Here is a 22803-nt window from a genome sequence, read left to right as displayed (position 1 = left end):
CAAGTCGCCTCGTGCCCCCTCCCCCTGTCAGTGCCTGTAGGGCACAGCTGAAGCTGGAAATACTTTGCTCCTGGGAAAAACGTCTTGCCAGAAAAAATTTCAGGCATCAGTCGCTAGACAGCTCTGTGTCTCGTGATACTGTGTCAAAAGTACAAATACACACCCCTAGAGTGACCATGCCGTCTCTTCTCCCATCTGGAAAGGGCCACTCCGCCCACCTCGGCTGTCGTCCTGTCTGTATTTCCCGCATCCCATCGCCGCGTTCCCTGGACACACCGAGAGCTGTGTGGGTGGCTGCCAAGTACCTGCTGTCCCACTCTTAGGGAATCACTGTCTTTGAGGGGTTTTACATCGGTGTGTTCTTGTTCTACTTTAAAAGCTATCTTAAGTTAAGCTTTCTAAGTCATCTCAGCCCCTTTTTAGGAATAGGCAGGGTATAAATATTAAATAAAGTAAATAAGTAAATGAGCCTGGATAAATTATAAATTGTGAATTAAAATTATAATTTCTCAAAACAGCAAAGACCTTTTTAAGAAAATGGTAGAAAAATTATGTGGAAACTGACTTTCTCATATACATATTGAAGTATGAGTCAGTACACTAGCTCTAGAAAATAATTTAGGAACAAAAGCAAATTTTGTGAAAAAAAATTTCATGGTAGTTGTAATCTAGTGATATAATTTCCCACTTTGGAGCCTGGTGATATAGTGCACACCTGTAATCCCAGCTGAGGCAGGAGGATTATTGCAAGTTCAAGACCAGCCTGGGCTACAAGGTGAGCTCAAGGCCAGGCTGAACTGCATAATGAGACCCTGTCTAAAACAAACAAACAAACAAATCCCACTTTGGGCAACTTAAAGACATAATGAAAGATATATTTAATTACACAATGACGTTATCATAGCATTATGTATCATAGCAAAATTTGGAGGAAAACCCCCACAAACAAAACCAACGAAGAATTATGTTATTTACGCAGGAGGAATATATTCTAAGCACAAAGTGAATTTTAAAGAACTAATAAACCTTATTTAGCAGATTTATTCTTACACTGGCATTTGTATTATAATTTTAAAATTATTTCATATTTATTGCAGTGTAAGCCAAATGAATAAATACATTAGTATAATTTTTTTATGAGCAGAATATATTTATTGAGAGAAAGAAAGCTCCTGTCCAAGAAAGGGACAGGAAGGGGGCCCAAGCTGGTAGTTCCTGGGAAGTTCTCTTGCAGGGAATTTTATAGAAGAAAACCATGTGGTGAGGCGGGTCTAAGGTGGTGGAGAAGACATGGGAACTTGCTTAGTTGGGCATGAGGTGAGACAAAACTATGGTCAACCAATGGGATTACAAGCACCATTGCTCAGGTAAAATTGATTAAATCTAGGACCAAATGAGGAAGCGAGTCACATAGCAAGCGGGTATAAATATGGGACAAGGTCTCTTCCTGTTGGGGGTTGGGTAGTGACTCAATAGGGCTCTTTCAAGGTGATTGATACCTATTTAGGATATCAGTTCCTAATGCCCATCCCTAGGGAAGTATGTAGCTGTGCCTCCTCTTTTTGTCTTGGGCTTCAGGTGTGGCTCATATGGGAGTGTCTGTCTCTCCCAAGTTGCAAAGTCACCTTGTCTTCCATCTTGTCTCCTCAAGGGCCTGGCCCTATCTGACTGCCTATAATATTTCTGTCTAACTCGGCTGCCTGTAACATTCCCCCCTCTAAAGAAGTAACCTGAATGCTGTGAGGGAAGCATGGGCGATGACCGCTCTGGCTTTTTCAGGCTGAAGGGGGTCGTAGTTGTTGACTGGCAGTTAGAGATACTCTCCAGAGGTTGCATCTAACGGCCCTCAATAGATGACAGGCATTTTTCTCTTGGGTGGATGTTTAGCTTTGAATCTGGAGAACACAAAGCCAAAGAAACAAACATGCAAGGGTCAAATAGTCACAACAGGATAATTATGAAAAAGACTAGTTAGAGCTTTTTGTAGGTCCACTAGCAGAGATCTCTTAAATGTGAGGTTTAATTTCTTTTTTGTCTTCCATGGCCACTGTACATTGTCTCAAACAAACTGGCCTTTCCTATTATTACTGGGGCACATGAAGTACTGGGCCTTGGGAAAACACTGAGTATTTTCCAGTTTGCAAGTGGGCCATTGGCTGGGTAACTACTGACAGAACTGTATAAGCATCTATTGAAAGTTTAACAGGATTTCTCCTTATATTGGCAGTTAACATGGTTTCCCTCAGGCTGAGATGGAAGACCCATGATCATCTCAATCTGAAACTTCCTCTGACTCCATCATAAACACTTTTTTCGTTCTCTAGCAGCTTTGAACATTTTTTCTTGAAATGTCCCATCTCTCTGTCTGGATCCAGGAAAGTATAACCTTTTCCCGTTTCCTGACTGACCTTCTTTCCTATAGGCTGCTAGTATCCCATTCGTGTTTTCCATCTGTAATTCCAATCTGTATCCTTTCTAGAAACACCTCAACTGAGACCAATTCATTCCTGCAAACCCTTCTTACTTCTACAGCTTGTGTCAGATATCTGGGGCCCACTGAACAACATTTAACCTTTTGGTTTTAGATTTTATCTGCATGATTACCTGGGTTTTGGTATCTTCTAGAAATAACAAATTATCTGAGAGATTAGAACATATGTAATCAAAGCATGAACATTCGAGCTAACAGGTACATTTATAAACCTTTTTGAGACCTAGTAATCATAACTCACCAGCTCTTAGACCCCTTTATTTATGGAGTCTGACAGTTTGCTATAAGTCCCTCTAGCTTTAGTTAAGAGAAGTCACACATGTATTAATTATCAGCATGAAATACCAGAGTTATATTAAAAATCAATCAGGCTTACATACTCATCAAGAAATACAAAACATTTAGTCATATTAAACTAATGTCCCATTCAGTGTATTGGATATGGCCCCCATGGTAAGCAAGGGACACTACCAAAGGATTTTTCCTTTTAACGCTGTGGCTCTGAGTTTTACGTCACAAATACAATGCCTGGCTCTATCTATAGGCCCAAAGCTATTGGACACTGCGTAGCTAGTGTCTTTAGAACATTTTTACGCTGACAGGTTGTTATCTGTCCTTGGGAACCTGTTTTAACTAGTGAAATATTTTAAGTCTTACACATGAATAACAATATATTACATTTGTAAAACATCAGTCTCAGCACCATTGTTTAGTAAACAACCTGAATATATTGCATTACCTCAGTTACAGCTAAAGCAATCTATCTTCTAAAGTCTGTTTCTATTGAGGTACAAAGACTGGAAGGAAAGTCAGGGTTGGAGAAGGACAAAGAGACCTGTGCCAATCAATGTCCAGCAATAGGCTGGGTTTTCCTCTAGTCGTGATTACTCAGGGCTCCTCTGTGGAGACGACAGGTAGAGATGACAGCCCGGCCAGAGGGAGGAGGCAGGCCCAGGGCCCTCCAGTCCTGCTGGACCACCTGGGAGCCGAGTCTGAGCTCTGGGGCCTCCGCCTCAGAGTGTGGTCTCACTTCTAGTGGCTGCCTTGGCAGTCAGGGCCTGGCTTGTGGGCCTCTTAGGCACATTAGTATAATTTTGGAATAAATATTTTAAATATAAAAGAACAGAAAGTAACAGAAAACTTGGTGATGTTAAACTTTAATTAGATATGTCGGGGCTGGAAAGATAGCCCAGCAGTCTGAATCTCCTGCTTAGGCGAGCTTAGGCAGGCACAGGGGACCACGGCTTGATCCCTGGCACCACAAGCCACACCAGCCCCAGCCTCAGGCTGGGCCGAGCCGGCCAAAAAAAAGAAAAAGAAAAGAAATACTGGTGTGAATTCATGAGTTTTTAGACATTTCTAATACACACTTCTAATTAATTCCAGTGAAAGGACTTAGAAACAGTATCACTTTGCTAGCAACGGGCATGCTTGGTACTTTCTAAACAGCGCTCTGAACTGAAAGGAACCAGAACCTCTTGAGAAGTAGCTGCTATCAGGCTGGCAGATGAAGTAAAATGTGACCCAGGATATTTTATTATACCAGAGAGCGAAGACGTCCTCAGAGACCAGGCCTAAGACCAGCTTCAGTAGACTGCAACCCACCATTTTTTGTTCTGTTTGAACATCAAAAAAAGGTAATAATTGAATAAGACATCTCCTTGGAGCTGGGTGTGGTAGCACACAATTGTAATCCTACCTTGCATGGGAAGCTGGAGCCCGAAGACCGCAAGCTTGAGGCTGCTTTAGACAATTTAGCAAGACCTTGTCTCACTAAATAAAAAAATAAAGAGCGCTAAGCATCTGGTTCGGTAGTTGAGTGCTTGCCTTGCACGTGTGAGGTCCTGGGTACACACACACACACACACACACACACACACACACCTTAGTTACTTTTCTCACTGCTCAGACCAAATACCCAAGCCCCAAAGTTGAAGAGGGAAAGGTTCATTTACCTCCCAGTCCATGGAGGTTTCAGTCCATAATCAGGGCAGGTGGGACACGGCAGGTGGGACACGGCAGGTGGGACACGGCAGGTGGGACACGGCAGGTGGGACACGGCAGGTGGGACACGGCAGGTGGGACACGGCAGAGGGCACTGGGAAGCAGACACAGCCCATGGCAGGCGGAGGGCATCGGAGCAAGCCGGAGTCAGGACCAGCCTCTCTGTGTCCCTTACAAATGCATCCAGGCTACTGGGATGGGCTTGGGGTGGTGCCGAGCCAATCGGAGGACTGAGCACCCGCCCTTCAGCCTAACACCCTAAATGCTAGTGTTGCACCATGAACCAATCACACACTCTAGAGGCAGCCACGTCTGGTGAGGCCCCACCTATGACTGTGTGAGGCTGTGGGGGGCCATCTAGACACAGCGAGGGAGAAAGCATCCGTTTGTTTTTTTGTTTGCCTGCGTTGGGGTCTCACTCCACGGCTCAAGCTGGCCTCAAACCCACACTCCCCCTCCTCGCTGTCCAAGTGTTAGACTCACAAGGGCAATCAGGAAAGCACTTCTTCAGAGAAGAATGCTAGCTAATAATTGTACCAGAAATGTAGAATTAGAAAGTCATCATTTGGCAACTCCAGTGTAATTATCAATTCAGCCAAAGCACATTAAAAGATGACAAAAATCATCGGGTAAAATATTGTTTAGGAACAGGCTATTAAGCAAATGTCAAAAGAATTTCCTACAGAGAAATCTACTAACCACCAAGCGGGTAAACTGTCTCGATGCCGGCGAATTCAACGGTGCCCCTTACCCTGGAGATCAAATATAGCGTTCGCAATATTAGGACAACCTACCGCTGTGGCTGCAGAGGTAACGTTAGAAAGAAAGATACTACACCACCTATAAAACACACGCACCCAAAGTGAGTCACCTGAAGTTTGTTTCAAGAAGTAATCAAAACATCTAGAATGGCAGCCAAGTTTTTTATTTGAACTGCATGTCTGTATATCTAATGACTGACAAAAAGATTATATTCACAAAAATAAATGAAAATCAGAAGGATAAAAAAAAAAAGAAGTAATCAAATTCAGAGGACATAAATCAGGCATAGTAATCTCAGCACTCAGGAGGCTGAGGCAGGAGGATCACCGCAAGTTCAAGGCCAGCCTCGGCTACAAAGGGAGTTCCAGGCTAGCCTGAATTACACAGAGAGACCCTGTCTTAAAAGACAACACTTAAAAATTCAGAACATAAGCTATTCTGTGAGGCAGGAGGCTGTATCTTAAAAATGACAGAAAGCAAAAAGGGGCAGAGAAGTGTTCTAGATTAAAAGACTATAGGGCCAGAATAACTGCGCGCCATTCAGGTTGACTGATTAATGCAAATAAACAGCTCAAAAGACGTCTTGAGAACAACTGGGTTTGAATATACTCGGAATTAGATAATACTGTGGAATTGTTAAGGAGTATGACAGCTTTGTAGGAGAATTCTATTGTGATAGGAGATGCGTCCTGCGGTATTTGGAGCTAAAGAATCTTGAACTAGGTCACTGTGAAATTAATCAGAAAAAGATCGTAGAGAGATGAAGCAAACTGAAGAGGGAAAAGAAAAAGAAAGTGGGGAGCTGGAGAGATGGCTCAGTAGAATAAGCACTTCCCTGGCAAGCACAAGGGCCTGAGTTCAATCCCTGGTTCTGCCAAAAAAAAGAGAGAGAGAAGAAAATGGGTGTTATTTATTCTTTCAACCTTTCTATAGATTTGAAGGTCAAAATTTTTAGAAAGGTATTAATTGCTGCAATAGGGTGCTAACTGAAACAAGGTACATGGTATGATTTTGTTTGTACAAACAAGTAACATCGTACTGTGCATGAAGGGGGCGCGGGGGTGTTATTTGCCGATGGTGGGCGAGGCCCTGGGTTTGATGTCCAGCACACTCAGGAGAAAGCACATCTTAGAGTAAAGTTAGCTGCTGCGATAAAGGACAGAACACGCAGGGGCTCTGTGTGACAGAAGTTTATTTTTCACTTGTGACAGTCCTGATTCACGCAATAGATCCGCAGGCCCTTCTGCTCTCCACGACGTGACTGTCAAAGCACCTAGCCCAGAAAGAGGTCAGGCAGAGGTCCGAGGCCAGAGGCTTTCTCTCCGCAGGCTGCTCGCTTCCTGCTCACACTCACCTTCCTCCCGAGGCCTCTTCACAGCTACTGGGATTCTGAAAACTTCAGGGCAAGGTGGGCGGCCACAGCCCGGCTCCAGCCATAATAGCTCTCACAGGAATTTCAGTGGAGAGCGAGTAGTCCCAACAAGGCCACTGAAAAGGGTCTCCAGGCCCCGCATGGTGGTGCACCCCTGTCATCCCTGCACTCAGGAGGCTGACGCAAGAAGATCTTTGCAAGTCCGAGACCAGCCGGGGCCGCACAGTGAGCTCAAGGCCAGCCTGAGCTGCAGAGCAGGACAAAAATAAAATGAAGTGAAATAGGTCTGAAGGAAAAGAGAGAAAACTAGTCAGCATTTTTATTTCAAGATCAATGTGTTTTTAAAGTTTTAAATTTTCTTTATGTTCGTCTTAATTTTTTCACTGTATTTCTTTTTTTGGTGGAACCAGGGATTGAACTCAGGCCCTTGAGCTTGCCAGGCAAGCGCTTATTCTACTGAGCCATCTCCCTGGCCCCTGTACTTTTTTTGTAGTAAAAAGTTACACTTCATAAAAACCACTGAAACAGCAGAGAGATGGTTTCGCTAGCAGATTTGCAGCATGCTGTGTCTTTGTTTTCTCTTGAGTGAAGTGTTCGAGGTCAATCTTAGGCACTATTTTAAGCCCTTTCCTGCTCAGAGCCCTTCCGAGGGGCCCGTGTCCTGCCCTGGACTCTCAGATCTGCGCTGGAATCTCAGGCCCGCACAGCCTGACCCGCTGCCGAGCCGAGTGGGCCCGGCCCCAGCCGTGCCCAGCGGGGGCCATCCGAGCCCAGCACATCCCAGCACCCTCTTCCTCTTCGTTTCTCACCTTTTCCCTGCGGTTTCAACAGTTTCTAGAATTGATGTGACCCAGTTTCTCGCTTGATTAAATGTCACAAGCTTCTGTCCTGATATTCCTTCTCAGTGCCCCTCACGGAGCCCAAGACGCGGTGCGCAGGGTGCCTCACAGCTGCCTTCCGCGTGTCGGGATCGCCCTTACTGAGTGAGAGGCATCTGCAGGGACAGTGCCACCGATGGCCCAGCCCTCAGCTGAGGGCGTGTGAGTTCCAATGACAGATGCCTGAGAAGTGCACTGTAATGATGCCGGAGCTGACAAATGCCCAACTCCAGGGCAGTCTTGATGCGCTACTAACCACTACATCTTAGTGTCCAATTTTTTAAAAAATACAACAATTTTCTGGCCATCTAGTTCTTCCCTACCCACTGCGGCCACACAGAACCGTCCCACTCACCCAGACAGCACAGAACATAGGTGTCCCCAGAACTGAAAAACCCAAAACAAGAAAACATGTCACCATTGCCCACGTCACATGGATGGTGACTTCTGCACCTCACAAAGGACTGATTTCTAGTGTAAGGCCCAGAAGGTGTCAGAAAGCACGTCAGGCTTCCCAGTTCAGTGGCTTGGTGCTCTGAGGTTCACCCAGTGGTAACACCACACTGCAGGGGCCGGGGAGATGGCTCAGTAGAATAAGTGCTTGCTTCCGCAAAAAACAAAACAAAAAAAAAAAAAAAAAACACCACAGTGCAGCGATGGTTGTCATGAAGCACGTTCCAGACTCCCACATGGAGAGCAAGCCCAGTGGCAACGAGGTGGCATTGAAGTTTGGTCACCAGGCCACCGATGCTGTCAGATCAGGACCTGGGGTGGGCCCGTTGCAACTGGCTGATGAGAGAATCAGAGAGGGCTACGGGCAAGGCAGCTCTCTCCAGAAGCCCAGGGTAGAGCAGGGGCGGAAATACCCCTGCTCCTAGCAGCCCAGCCGACTCCAGAAAACTCAGTTTGGTGGCAAAATGAAGGCCAAGCAGCTCCTGCTGGTGTTGGCCTCCAACCCCCGCAGCCTAGAAGCGCCTGAGGCCACTATTCCCAGTTCACCTTTACAATTCTAGTAACCTTACCATCTCCTCCTACATGGGAAGGACTTTCCTGCTCTTAGATACTTTTCTGGATGTTCTGTGCATTAATAGCACTTAGTGTAGAATACATTTTATATTTCTTTGCTACATAAAGATAGCCCTTCTATCCAGAATGCTATTTATACAAGCTGCCCTCAATTCCCCCAGACAGCCAGGGAAAGTGCTTACTCCACTGAGCCATCTCCCCAGCCTCCAACTTAGCACTTCAGATACAGTATTATTAGGGTCTGGGTTTTAAGAAATGTAGTCCTCCTCATCCTCCCACGGAAATGCATCCCGCCCCTCACCTTGTGTCTCCCGGCCCGCAGGAAGCATAATTTATCCTGTCAGATCGTTGCTGAATTCACCACGCAGGGCTGCATTCAGTCCCTTAATTAATGGAGCCCTTCCACTGGGAGAGCCAAGCCCCGGGGCGGCTCAGCACCTCTATTCTGTGCGACGCCAGAGGACAATTTGGGGATCTTCAGAAAACATTAAATCCCAAAATACTAGTCTGGATAAAAAGGGTTCATTTTGTCAGGTGTGATCAAAAAGTACGGTGAAAACCCAGCCCCTTTTTAAAAATATCCTAACAAAGGACATGGCCGTTAATCGCCTGTAAAGTACCTCCCTCTGGCTGCGCGCACTTAGTCCACCGTTCCTGCGGCTCTGAAGTCCTCTTCTGTGAGTGTCTTCAGCCGCACTCCAGCCACCTGAATGTCTTCAGTCAATGCAAAGCGTTCACCTTTTCTGGTGGCGCGGACTTTGGAAAAGAACTGGAAGTTGCACAGCGTCTGTCCCGGGAGCGGGCTGGGGAGCCGCAGGACGCGTCAGGGGCTGCGTTCACCACGCTTTTTATCATATCTTAGAAAGACCCTTTTGGGGGAGGACTTGCAGCCATGCTCCAGAAATTGATGAGAAGAATGGGGTACATGTGTTCAAGTAAGAGGGATTATTTTAAGGGAGATTAATGGCAAAGCGTCTCTCATTATAATCAGTGTTTAAAATTTAAACATTCATCCTATGCTTTGACTAGCCCTTGTAACTCATTTGAACTAGCGTGGCTTTATTAGTGTTTTCATGAGACTGCAGTATTAAATTTCTCTCATGTATTATGTAGGTGGAGTTTTTTGGTGTGGGTTTTTGTTTCCTGTGTGTCTGTGTTTTAATGTCCCAGGCTCTAATTTTAAAAGACGGAGCTGATTTTCTGCCCCCAAGCAACAGCAATGTGCTGCTGTCGCCACCTCCATGTGACATTTCAAGAAATGAAAACTGTAATTTTCAAAACTACGAGAAAAAAAGACGTTTTTAAATAAAAAAAATTATTATTGTCTGATAATCTCTAAATATTATTGAATGTTTATCATAAGAGGTTTACTGTCTGAAAAAAATCGCACCATGTTTTCTTAAACCTGGGTGAATTTAAACCATTTGTGACTGTCATAAATCACGTGGTCTGTGGACAAAAACAAGGTGCTGTGGAGGGCTGGAGCCACCTCTGCAGACCTGGGTCCTTTGGGACAGGCGAGATCCAATAGGATTTGTCACTGGGGCTTTTGCCTTTGGTTTAAGAAGTGGGTAGTCACTGTTCAGTGGTTAGCTAGTTAATTTTAAAAGTAGCAAAGTGTGAATAATTATAGAAACCAACATTTAAATGGCACTTTCTGTGAGATATATATATATATACATTATATAGCTTTCTATATATATAACAGACATATCTGTTGTAAGTGTTATAAGCATATCTTATTTACTTCCCATTAAACTATCAAAAGGTACTTGTTGAGGCCCACAGCCATGGGATAGCGGAGGGCCATGGGCAGTGGGGCTGGGGCCCTGGATGGCTTCGGATGCCGTGAGCTGGAGCAAACGGAGGCACAGCCGCCGCCGCGGACGTCTCACCAAACACACCGAGTTCGTGCGGGACATGATCGGGAGGTGCGCGGCCTTGCCCCCTACAAGCGGCGTGCCATGGAGCTGCTCAAGGTCTCCAAGGACAAGTGTATCCTCAAGTTCATCAAGAAAAGGGTGGGGACACACATCTGGGCTGAGAGGAAGCGTGAGGACCCGAGCAACATGCTGGCCGCCATGAGGAAGGCGGCTGCCAAGAAGGACTGAGCCCCTCAGGAATAAAGCTTTGCAGAAAACAACAACAACAACAACAACAACAACAACAACAACAAAAGACAGATATCCTGTTCATAGAGGAGAAAATTTGAGATGTGAAGAACCAAACTAACCCAGTGTCACATAATTACTATGTGCAGAATACAGAATCCACTCCCAGAGAGCTGGACCTCAGGGTTCTAACAGCACCAGAGAGAGGTACTACACTTCTCCCGCTAAGGACCACCCTTGCCGGGTGGGACAGTGGCTTTTCATGCGAGGGGATGGATTAGAACACGAGAGGACCTGAACAAAGGTTGAAAAGGATGTGGCGACTTGTCCAAGATTGTTCAGTGGGGCAGGCAGGAGGAGAGCCCTCAGCACACGCACAAGTGCGGCAAGCCCTGCTGTTGTAGTTTCTGACTCCCACAGACAAAGTCACCCACTTCTGGGAACAATTTCTGGACTCTCAAGCATGATTACCACCTGGAAGTGAGGGTGACAGAACTGGGAGCCAGGGAAGGACTGGCGGGGGCGCAGGTGCACGATCCCAGGCACAATAGGCCTTGCTTAATTGCCCAGCTTTCTTTCACCTCTTCAGACTGCTAAAGGCTGGAGGTATAATGAAGGGGTAGAGGAAGCATAAACAGGGCTTAACACCCACCAGTAAAGAGTCTCTTCACCAGGGCCTCCCTTTCTGCAGTGCCTGGGGGCAGGCAAAGAATTCCACCAAGGGCCAGGGGTGATGGAGCTGGGTCGACTGCAGGTGTTAGCAGACACCTGTTGCTGATGCTGTAGCGCAGGTGTTGGAAGTCCTAGCCTGGAGGTCTGTGCTGCCTTTCAGAGGGCTGAAAATAAAAGGCTGGAGTGCACAGCCCTTGGGGCAGCTCAAGCAGTATGAGTGGGACCATTTGGGGGAGAAAGTCCTACTCCACGGAACCCAAATCCAGGGCTGTGACTTCCATCAACCAACTACGATGACAGTCTTAAAACAGAATTAAAATCTGCCCACATTCTTTTTTTCTGAGCCTGGAGAACTCGTGCTTAGAAATGACCTAATGATTCATCTTTGACATTTCCGAGTACTCTTTAAGGATTTCTGTTAAGTCACAGGATCGAGAGGGAAAGAACAATCAACACATTCTATCCTGTCCTTTTCCTATTTTTTTACTGGAAGTAGCCTGTTTTCTAAAAATGTGTGGTGTAATAATAATTTCTTTGGGGCCTGTAGCCAACCACTAAATTTACAAACAGGATTTATCATCTTGGAGGATAACATATTCGCTGTAGATTTATAGACACTTTCATACAGAAGACAGAGAGAGCCTCTTCTGGAATTTAGCTTGTTTTACGTTGCACCCAATAATTCAAAGCTATTCCAGGTATTTTCCTGAGTCAGGAACTTGTGAAATGAAAATGCCACAACCGTCGGGGAAAACAGTGAACGAGATCAATACAACTTGCAACAGTCGGGGAGGTGCTGAGGACATTAATTTAGCATTCTGTATCTGCAAAAGACCATACTTCCTGAGAAATTTCCAGCACTAGACTAACACATAGAGTTAAAGAATCCCCCAGCACACACCCAAGCCTTGGGACTTTGTTGGTTGCTGAACATGTAGTCTAGCAAGCCACGCTGACATGGGAAGGACCCAAAGCCAGAAGGCTGCCTTTAAATCAGCAGTTTTCTGATAGTCACCTATGCCGTGTGTCCTTTCTTTGGTGGCTATGAGTGTGGCAAAGTATAAACGTGCTGAGTGCCTGAATAACCTTTATGGCACCTGCTGTGCTGTGCTGAGGTACTCCGGCACCGCGGGACTCAAGGCCGTCCGTGCATAGATGTGTGCGGCTTCTTCGCAGAACACTGACAAGGAGAGACCGTAAGCGCTTTGTCTGCCTTGCACTGTACCAATAATTGAAGACATTGAGACTGAGGTCTGATCTGATCTGTCTCTACCACATTAGCTGCATTTTCTTCTCATTGTCAAGTATATGATGAACACAGGGAACACTTTTCTCTTTCATCGCCTGAAGTAGTTCAAATCAAAAAACAGCAAGACATTTAGAAGCACCAATCTTTCCCTCTTTTCCCACATAGCTTTTATCCTGTGCTATTTATCGATCCCCAATTACTTAAGGTCAAAAATACATTCTTTTTATAACATGCTATAAAACAGGCTTGTGGTAATGCGCTTCTTTCATAATATTCTAAAAATACACTCATTGCCTTTGCTATAATTTCTGAAGTTGTCCCTCCTACTTTATTACAGTCTTGGTGGTAAAGGGCACGTTGAGTGTGGCTAGGGCTTCGGTGTCATTGCTGGGTTGTCGCTGCATCTGCCCGGTTTCTTTTTCCTCTCCCTGGCAAAGGCCACTGACACTTAAGACATCTTTCATTTTCAGCAGAGTTCTGATGAGGAAGAGTCTCCAGCTGAACCAAGACCATCAACCAGAAAGTGTGGGGCTAAGTGTGATTCCAAACTTCCAGCCATCACCCAGTCACCAGTCAAGCAGAAACACAAAAGCACTATGACTTCCAGGAAACCAGAGCACGCAGTCCCCAGCAAACCCTCTCCAGGTGAGTGGCTGGTTTATTGAAATTCATGATATCTAAATCTCCTGTCTTGAAGGGCACAACAATCAGATCGGTGGGATTAGTTAAACCTAGTATTTTCCAAGCGGCTAATTCAAGTTTTAGAAGGCCAATGGTCTTGTGCAAATGGTAAAATTAACTTCAGAGTCAAAGAGGCGTGAATTATGCAAAGTAGCTGCCTGACTGCCGTCATCCTTGCCTGGTTGTCTGCTTTGAGTGCTACCTTTTCCTGTTCCTCACCCTTCTTTGGGAATAAAGGCATTTGGCCCCAGGTATGAAGCTTTATGACTCAGGCAGGAGGAGCTCTCAGGCACATCTGAATGGCATAATTTATAGCCAGAGGGAGAGTAATAAAGTTCTCTAGTCAGGGGTTTGTCCTCTGTGGAGAAAGGAACTGATCAATCCCCTCTTTGTGCAATTTGGTAAGTGTTTCACTTTATGCTTCTGCTTGGGGCAGGAGTGTCTTAACAGGATCTAGAAAGAAGCTAAAACTGACAGAGTTTAGAGTTTAGAATTCCTCAGGCTCATCCTCATCAAAACCAACATCTGTAGGAAAAACTTGAATCCTTAGGGAGCCGCCTATAAGCTGGGGTAACTAGGCAGAGAGGTCTGCCTTTCAGGAAAAAATTCAAACTGACTCTGAGGAATTTGTAAATAGCACGCAATTCATTAAAATCTCAATCACAGCTACTTGCCCTTGCCAGGGACCCGCTTATTCTACAGAGCCATCTCCTGGCCCTTCCTAATCCGGAGTAGCTCCTGCCCTGCAACTGAACAGCCCGTTGTCTTGGATGAGCTTTTAGAAAATAGCAACTCTCATGCAGAGTAAACTCCCATACTCTATTGCTTTAACCAAGTCAAAACCAAAATGACATGTTTCCCTCTGATGGTGGAGAGGAACCCAGGGCCTCACACATGGAGCCAAGCGTCCCACCCCTGGGCCACCTCCTCAGCTCCCAAACCCCGAACTGATGTCTAAAATGATGCCCTTGCAGGCCAAGTACAGCTCTTCCTCCTCCTTTCATCAGAGGAAAGCATCCCAGTAATGTTTTTCCTAAAAGTCTTTCTGTAAGAATCGGGCTTTTAATTCAACTGTTTCAAAGCTGAAATAGGGCAAATGAGGTCATTCTGCAAATTATCTCAAAATATAATTTGTAATTTATTGAACTGAGAATGTTTTTAATTGGAAAGATTTCAGTGTAACTTACACTCAGCTCAACGTAACTTTTAGTCTTTTTGTTGAAATCTGGTAGCTGTTTCTTTTGTCATCTGCAGAGAGAAATCATTAAAACGAACTGTTGAGGCTCACTCAATAATTTAGTTTGTCTGATGAATACAGATGTATTTTTCAGACTGAGCAAACTCCATATGGAACTTATACAACATTCACTTTTCATCCTATAAAACATCAAATTTGAAGAATTACCAGGCTGAAAAACACCAGTATTTAAGCAGGAGAGCCACAGTGGCGGAAGATAGATAGCTTTCTCATCAAATAAGAGAGGTTACTTGTAGCAGAAGCATTTATAACCTCCGAGCTTCGGCACTACGTTATGGCCCTAGCCCATGCCCAAGTGTCGCGCATCTGGGAGCCGTCCGGGCTGGCTGCCTCCCCTCCGCAGCCCTGGAGGCTGATGCGGGCACACAGGGGCTGAACTGAGATTACAGCAAGGAGGGCTGATCAGGACTGGGCTAAGCTCAGGGGCATCACAGTCCTCTCATTTCACTTGGGCAGCCCCACTCCCTAGCATGGCGCCCTTTCAAGGTTCTTGTTTTTAGGCTGGCCTGGTAGCTCAGGGGACTAAAGTGCCTACTTAGGCAGAGCGCAGCGACTGAGGTTCGATCCCTGGCATGCCGTGTGTGCTGGGCCTGCCCCCGGGGCACGCTGAGGCTGGGCATGGTGTCGTGCCTGTAATCCCAGTGCTTGGGAGGCTGGCGAATCACTACAATCCAATCTATGTAGTGAGACCCTGTAGACCCCATAGACCCTGTCCTAAATACAGGAAAGTTCTTGTTTTGACTTACTTAGGTTTTTTTGTTTGTTTGATATTTTGGTGGAACTGGAGATTGAACTCAGGCTCTCGCTTGCCAGGCAAGCACTTATTCTACTGAGCCATCTCCCCAGGCCTGTTTTGACTTACTTAGGCAAGCGCAGGGACTGAGGTTCAATCCCCTGCACCACATGCTGCAACGGCCCCAACCCCAAGTGCACTGAGCCGGCCACCAAACCCGGGAATGGCGGCACATGCCTGTAATCCCAGCACTGGGGAGGCTGAAAACAGGAGGATCACTACAATTTTGAGCTGTGTAGTGAGACTCTGTACCAAATACATTAAAAAAAAAAAAAGTTTGTGTTTTGAGACACAGTCTTGCGAAGTTGCCCAGGCTGGCCCGATACTTACTATTCTCCTGCCTCAATTTATTGCTGCCTGCCTCTCCTAACTCCCAAGTGGTTAGGATTAGAGCTGTGAACCACTGTGCCCTGCTGCACAAGGCTTTTACTGAAGATAGATAGATAGATAGATAGATAGATAGATAGATAGATAGAGATCAGAGAGAGAGAGAACAGAGAGAGAGAGAGATCCGGAGAATAAGGCTTGATTTACTGTGAACCTATATGATGAGAGCCAATATCATAATGAGTTTTTGTCTGAACGTGAGCTGCCAACTAGAACCCCTGAACCGGATATTAACAACACAGGGCAAATCGGTGCCCTCTACAGATATCTGAGCAAACGCCAGGTTCTCGCTGTGTCCGTCCGTCCAGAGGAGGTCACGCATTCGGGTTCAAGCGTACTTGTTCCACAGAACTGCTTGGGTGTGTCGTTCCTGAGACCCTCCACTACACGCACGCGTGCAAGTGCTGGGGAAGCAGAACGCTTGGGTTAGACACGGGCCCCATTTTTTATCTACCACGTGCCTTTTGGCAAGTAGTTTCTCTGTGCCTCAATTTTATTGTCTGTAAAATGGGAGGCAAAAGCAGGTCCTATCTGCTGGCGACAGTCCCTAACGCTGTAATCACTCAGTCGGCTGCAGCATTACAGCAGTTTGCCAAGCGCATAGAAGAGGGAACATTATTTTCCTTGTCTGAAGGTTGTCCCATGCCCCCCCCCCATTATTTTTCCTTCACAAAAATCAAAGACGTAAAAAAAAAATTAAAGCTGTATTTTTAAAATCTTTAGCATAAGTGCAGATAGATACTTGCACTATGCTTCAGAGAGAAACACCAGATGGAAAAGTAAAGCGAATAATCAGAAAGCATCCCCCAAACCAAAGAGATGCTTCATCTCCAAAAGGACGAGGGAGTTCAGGCAGTATCAGGACCGAGCCGGCCTGACGAGCAACGGCTGCGCGCATTCTCTGCAGGACCAGGTGAACACTGGCGCGGGGCGAGGCAGGCGCCAAGCAAAGCCGGGCACATTTCACAGCCCTTCGGTCCTCTCCGTATTGCTGAGACTCAGAGCAGTCAGGAGGCTCAGCCGGCGGAGCGGACGGGGACAGCCAGGCAGCACCGGTGCCCTCGCGCCTGTCCCAGCCCCAGCCTGCGGCGTTGCAGAGAAGCCAGCTCTCCTTTCCAGGACGCTGTGCCGCGGGGCCTGCAGCCTCCACCCCACGTCCAGGCAGCTGCCGTGCCCTCGCCTGCCCTTTGCTGTCACCTGGCGCTGGGCAGAGCCAGCCCCTAATTCTGTTCCAGGAAAGTGGATCTGGACGGAGTCCTGAGAGCCTGCATCCAACATCTCGCCCTTCAGAACAAAGCCAAGTGTTCTGCAATTATCCTCACTTATTACTGAGTTCAGCGTTAGTGATTACGAGACGCAGATTTATAGGAAGAACGAGGCTTATTCTGTCTTATTGTGGTTCATCTTGAAGACACGTTCTTACAAAATGAAGCAAAAGCAGTGAATGCGGGATTTAAAAGATAAAAATCTAAGGTAACGGTGGCCCCTTTGGACTGAGAAACATTTATTTAAAGAGCAGCCTGGAAGAGAAATTGAAAGCAAGTCCAAAGTCTTCATAATTTGCCTTGTAAATAAATTCTACCGGAGATTTTCTCTGGAAGGCCAAGATTAATGGGCTTCTCCACAAGGGCAGTTGGTATCCAGCAACTTTCCAAGCTCTCTGCCCAAGTTAGAAGAAATAAAAACAATGGAAATTGACACTGTCCTTTAAAAAGACAGAATGACTCTTCTCAGTCTATTTTGTTAGTGCCTCAGACAGATAGGCTCGGGGAGTCCTGGAGCACAGAATGTGAAGTCCTGGCACAGAGGCCCCATCCTACCCTTCCGCACCCTGCCATCAGGAGCTGCTGACCTCTCTAAGCCCATTCTTCACTAGTGAAACTGTTACAGCCCTGCCTGTCGCTAGAGGCCAAGAGGGCTATGACCGCACTTACCACTTACCGACTGGGCCTCAGGTGGAGGCGGGTCCCCAATCCTCCCTCTGCTTGGGAACCCCGCTCCCAACACTGCCTGTTGCACACAGGCCAGTGTCTCTAGGAGGAAACTCCTCGGCCAAGGAAACTTCAGTCTGTGGTGTTAGACTCGGTATATCTTGGGCCTAAAGGCTTTAAAATGATCAGAGCAGTCAGCCGTCTACCGCGCGCCTGTAGGGAAATTACCAAATACATTCAGCCGCCCCTCGGCCGCAGGTGTGTGATTCCAGGGAGGAATTTTCCTTACCCATCCTGCTTTCTTGGCCTTGTCTTTGCTTCCTGAAGCATCTCTGTGGGGCCTTGGAAACAGAACTAGGACACTCGAGACCTGTCCTCCAGGGGCTCCTCGCAGGGAGTTCCATTAGCCTGTGGAGAACATAGGAGAGATGAAAACCCTGAGGAAGAGGGGGCTTGGCCGGGCAAAGGAGCAAGAACGCTGAGCCCAGAAAGAGGTGCTGAGCATGCAAACGCCTGGGAGGAGACAGCCAAGCAGGCATCAAGGGCCAACTTGTTGCCCGGGGTCTTTCACCTCTGAGCCCCCCGGACCAGTACCAGAAGCATCACCAGAAAGCGTGCTGGACACTTAGAACCTGATGTCTCCACCCAGCCTCACTGACCGGTGGACGGAACTGAGCGCGACTCTAGGGGTATTTGTATGCACATGAGTTTGAAAAGCTCTGGTTTTGGGTCACCTTCAAATTAAGAAGAAAGGATAGAACTGAGGCTTCAGGGCTGGGGAGATAGCTCAGCGGTCTAAGCGCCTGCCTGGCAAGCTCAAGGACGTGGGTTTGATCCCCAGTACCACATGTTGTGCTAGCCTTGGAACCCAGGGTCCGCTGTGTCAGCCCCAAAACCAGGTGTGGTGTTGCACACCTGTAATCCCAGTGCTAGGGAGGCTGAGAGGGGAGGACTATTACAAGTCTGAGCTGCACAGAGAGACCCTGTATCCAATTAAAAAAAAAAAATCCTGGGGCTTCATGGGTAAACAAAGAACCCAAGAGCCTTGAATGTCCTCCTGCCAAGGACAGAGCAGCAGTCATCAGAGGGGTCTGTGCAGGGACGTGATAAGTCAGGCGGGCATGGTGACATGGATGGCGGGGAGCGGGGCTGCTTGGCAACAGGAAGGCATCCTGGTGCAGCCCTGGCCAGAAGCAGAAGCAGAAGGTAAGGGCAAGGACTTGCAGAACTTGGCGACTTGGGATCAGGAAAAAGAGGGGACCAGAGAACTCAGAGTTCTCACCCAAAGAACCAAGCCCTTGGAAGATGCCGTAGAAAGCCTCAGAAAGCAAGAAGAAAAGTGTGGGTCCTGTTTCTGTGATGCCGGCTTCGAGGTGCAGGCCTTCCAGCCAGGCCTCCCACGGGCACCCAGGTCAGCTGACCATTAGAGTACTCCCCACTGCTGGTGGGAATCCAGGGCTCCAGAGAGGAAGAGGGCTTGAAACTTGCCAGAAGGCCTTGCCTGTGATAGTGAAAGGAGTCCAGAGGCTGGGAAGGCACTTCAGGCAGTAAGAGCTGCTGAAGGAAGAAGGGAGGTGATAATTACGGGTAGAGAAGAATGATCCGAGAAGCAGGAGCTATTCATGAGACACCTAGGGAGGAAAGAAGCCCCGGTAGCGGCACTCCGGAGTCACCCCTAGGTCTGAGATCCTCCCACTGCAGGTAATGGGCTTCAGCTGGATGCTTACAGTCATTGTAGCCATTCATTTTATTTCATTTATTTATTTATTTATTTATTTATTTATTTATTTATTTTGGGCTGGTTAAGGCTGCCTCAAGGGCAGTTTTGGTTCAGCATGTGGAGCTGGGGATTGAACCGCGGTCCCCTGCACCTGACTGAGTTTGCCCAAGCAGGCGTTTTAAGCCACTGAGCTAACCTGCAAGCCCCCGTAGCCATTCATTTTAGAATCAACTCACTTAGCCACACCTCTCCCAAGCTTCCCACCTCTGACCCAGGGTTTCTGTGTCAGCTACGTGCCGCTTAATAAAAACCTGAGATAGTGAACGCACAGAGAGGAACACCTTCCTCTGGCCCGTCACTTTGGAGAGTTCGGCCCAAGGGAGGGGGACCTGTTGCTTCTGAGACTGGGCCAGGCAGCACATCACCACAGGCCTGCTAGGAAGAAAAAGTAAAAAGGAAGGGATCAGATCCCCACAGTCTCCCTGAAGGACGCGCCTCTGAACCACACCCTCGTGGGACCAACTCTTTAGCACCTGGCTCTCTCTCTTTTCTTTTTCTTTTTCTCTGTATTTATGGAAGGGTCTACAGGGTGTTCAGGGTCTCACTACTAGATCGGATTCATAGTGATCCGCCTGTTTACAGCCTCCCAAGAGCTGGGATGACAGGCATGTGCCACCACGCCTGAGTCTCAATTGCCGTCTCAGCAGGCCCCAGGGGCGGGGGTGGCGTGGCAGGCCTGGGGATCAAACCTCCCGCCCCTGCACCTGCTTGCAGGTGCTTCAATCTGCTGAGCTATTTGGCTGGCCCAACACTTGGGTCTTTAAGAGACACTGATCCCATCCATCGCAGCTCCAAACTGCCAATGACTGGGCCAGCCAAACCGTGTTGAACCAGCGCTCTGGTGGTCCTGACCCCATTGTCTCAGAGCCTTGCTTCTCAAAGTCTGCGTCCACCGAAGCACCTTGGTGAAATACTGATGCTGGCTCAGTATTTGGGTGGGCTGGCTCATGTTTCCAAGAAGGCCCGGATATGATGCTCCTGCCGCTGGCATGGAGAAGGGGCACGGGGAGCGAGAGCCTGGTCTCATTTGGCGAGGAGGAAGCAGGTTCTGAGAAGGTAAGCCGTGATTCAAGGTGACTGAGCCGGTTAGAGGCAGGCACGAGAAGGTGTTCTGAGTCACGTCTCCATCCAGCATCTGTGCCTCACTGCTAGTGAGGTTGGCAGGGAGAGTGTGAAAATTAGAAAACCAATCATTCACTTCACTTGGACACCTTGCTTGTGCACCTGCCTTCGCCCCTTGGTTCCTCCCTCTTCCCGTGATCCCTTTGGGTCTCTCTGCTGCTTTTCTTCTTTTCCCAAGCTTCGCAGCCGCAGCAGACAGGCCGGGTTAGGGCACGACTACAGCCTCCCAGTGGGGGCAGCTGGAGGACTGTGGGCAGAGCCGGGTGGAGCGAGGCCCCGCAGGCTGCCATCTGTTGCTGCCAGAACAGCTCGTTAGTCTGGCCGTGGGAGACAGAGGCTTCTGCACGGCCACCTCGGGCCTTCTTGGGAACTTGCCGGGGTAGTACTGCCCTACGTCTGTCAGGGCTGCAGCAGACCAGAGAAGGGTGTGCAGGTGACGCTCTCCACTAGGTCGCCTGCTCAGTGACTCAGCCGTATCTAAGCGAGTGCCTTCCAGGCGGAAGCCAAGCCCACTGCATCTGTGACACCTGGAGGCCCTACTCGCAGGCCCCAAAGAATTTTTGAGTTTCGATTCATGCACAGGTCTTTTAATGTCCTTTTCCACTGCGAGTGCTGCATCCTGACTGCTCTTTTTCTTTCGTGCAGGTGACACCAGAGAGCGCCCCCTGTTCTGTGTTGAATATTCCCCTTATTGCTCCGTCTTTGCTTTCTCCCCTCTCCTGCAGCCTCACACCAATTACTGCTGCCTCCTGCTGCCACTAGTACCACCTGCCTCCCCAGTGGCCCAGGGCTCTTCCCCAAACCTCCCCTCAGTTGTCTTTCCAACCGTGGCGAGCCCAGCCTCAGCCTCCCCAGACCCATTGCCTGGGTCCCCAGCATCTCTTTGTTACTTCCCTATCTCCTGCCCAACTCCAGCAGAGACCCCTGTGCTGTGCCTGTCTGGCCCCAGAAGACCCAGTAAAATCTACCTCGTGTGGTAGGTCAGGCCACAGCGCAGGGAAGTCGGGGAGAGGGGGCTGGCAGGATTCCGGAAGGCAGGTGGACGGGAGCGGGCCGAGGCCATGCCTGGAACCATCCTAGGAGGTGCGGCACATGGGGAGCAGGAGAATGGGCCTGCGCTGCCGCTTCCCTCAGGCTCAGCCTCTTCTGGTGCTACTGAAGTGAAAAGCTAATAAAAGCCTATCACCTCCAGAGGCTCACTTGATTTCTTAACCCCCCTGTGTCTGGCGCTCTACGGAAGTCACCCCCAGAATCCCACCAAGCTCTTCTGTGTCTGAGGACACCCGTGGCTGTGTGAATGAATGCATGCTGAGGCCACCCTAAGAGGGCGGCACCCGGCAGATCGATCTACAAGCACACCGTGGGGCTGAAACCTATCCAGAACCACACCGAGGGGGGACAAATGAGAGGCTCAGCCGGTGTTTACATTCCCTCTCCTGACTGCTCATTAGGCTTTGCATTTCCTAAAATCAAAAATCCCACCTCCTGAGTTCCAAAATAAAACATATTTATGGTACATAATTAGGGTTCAATTGAGATCTCCTCTGGGTATGTGAGACGACACATATTTTCAGCATACTCAAATAGGCGAGTAGACATGACCTATTATTTGGGACTATACAGAAAGCTGCCTATTACTCCAAAACAACATTGGCTGTTATTCTTCCCAAAATCCAAAGGGAGCAACAAGTTGCCCACAGCAGCATCTCTTAGAAGGAATCTTGGCACCTCCCTGGCACCAGTAGTCCTGATCAAGTTAGTGTGGGGAAGGACAAAGTCTCAGGAATTACATTTTCCCCTCTTTCAATTTTTGTCTCTCAAGAGCTGTGCCCGTATGGCAAGGGGGTGAGGACAATTAGCTGCGAAGAAAGGTGGATGGTTGAACACACTTGGCTCTCAGTCGTCAACATCCCTTATAAATATGAGCCTCGTATGTTTTGTTCTTTTCCTGGTCAGATTCAGAACTATTCCATGAACAGGGAGGATTTCCCAGGATTACCAGGACAACTGAGGCAGAGGTCTTTTACTGATGCAACTGTTCAGTCTCTGGTGCCTGAGGTGTCATTCTGCTCAGAGCGTGGAAGAGAGTAGGGACCCTATGTCATCCAGAGCGAAGCACAGCCCCCCAGATTCATTGACAAACAGGGCACTGTATTACTTGGCAATGAACAGAACACACATCCTTCCCTTCTCTATAAGGCAAAAGCCTGTTGTCCTTCCTTTTTTATTTTTTAATTAATTTTTTTAAATTTTGTGTGTGTGTGTGTGTGTGTGTGTGTGTGTGTG

General features: G+C 47.8%; 1 protein-coding gene across 4 annotated transcripts in view; it reads left to right on the top strand.

Annotated features, from left to right (window-relative positions):
• Positions 1-22803, top strand: part of March10 (membrane associated ring-CH-type finger 10) — a 102213-nt gene that overhangs the window by 33142 nt on the left and 46268 nt on the right. For 2 of the 4 annotated variants that reach the window (XM_023714178.1, XM_023714176.1), the window contains exon 4: positions 13036-13210. In XM_023714178.1, coding sequence (XP_023569946.1) covers positions 13036-13210 — 175 coding nt within the window. Of the gene's footprint in view, positions 1-13035; positions 13211-21162; positions 21636-22803 lie in introns of those variants that run through there. The other 2 variants (XM_004630006.2, XM_023714177.1) reach the window with 2 other exon arrangements.

This window comes from Octodon degus, unplaced genomic scaffold (genome assembly GCF_000260255.1).
Source record: "Octodon degus isolate 3935 unplaced genomic scaffold, OctDeg1.0 scaffold00033, whole genome shotgun sequence".
Lineage (NCBI taxonomy): Eukaryota > Metazoa > Chordata > Mammalia > Rodentia > Octodontidae > Octodon > Octodon degus.
Note: the sequence above shows the minus strand (reverse complement) of the source record. Positions and strands in the feature narration are given on the sequence as shown.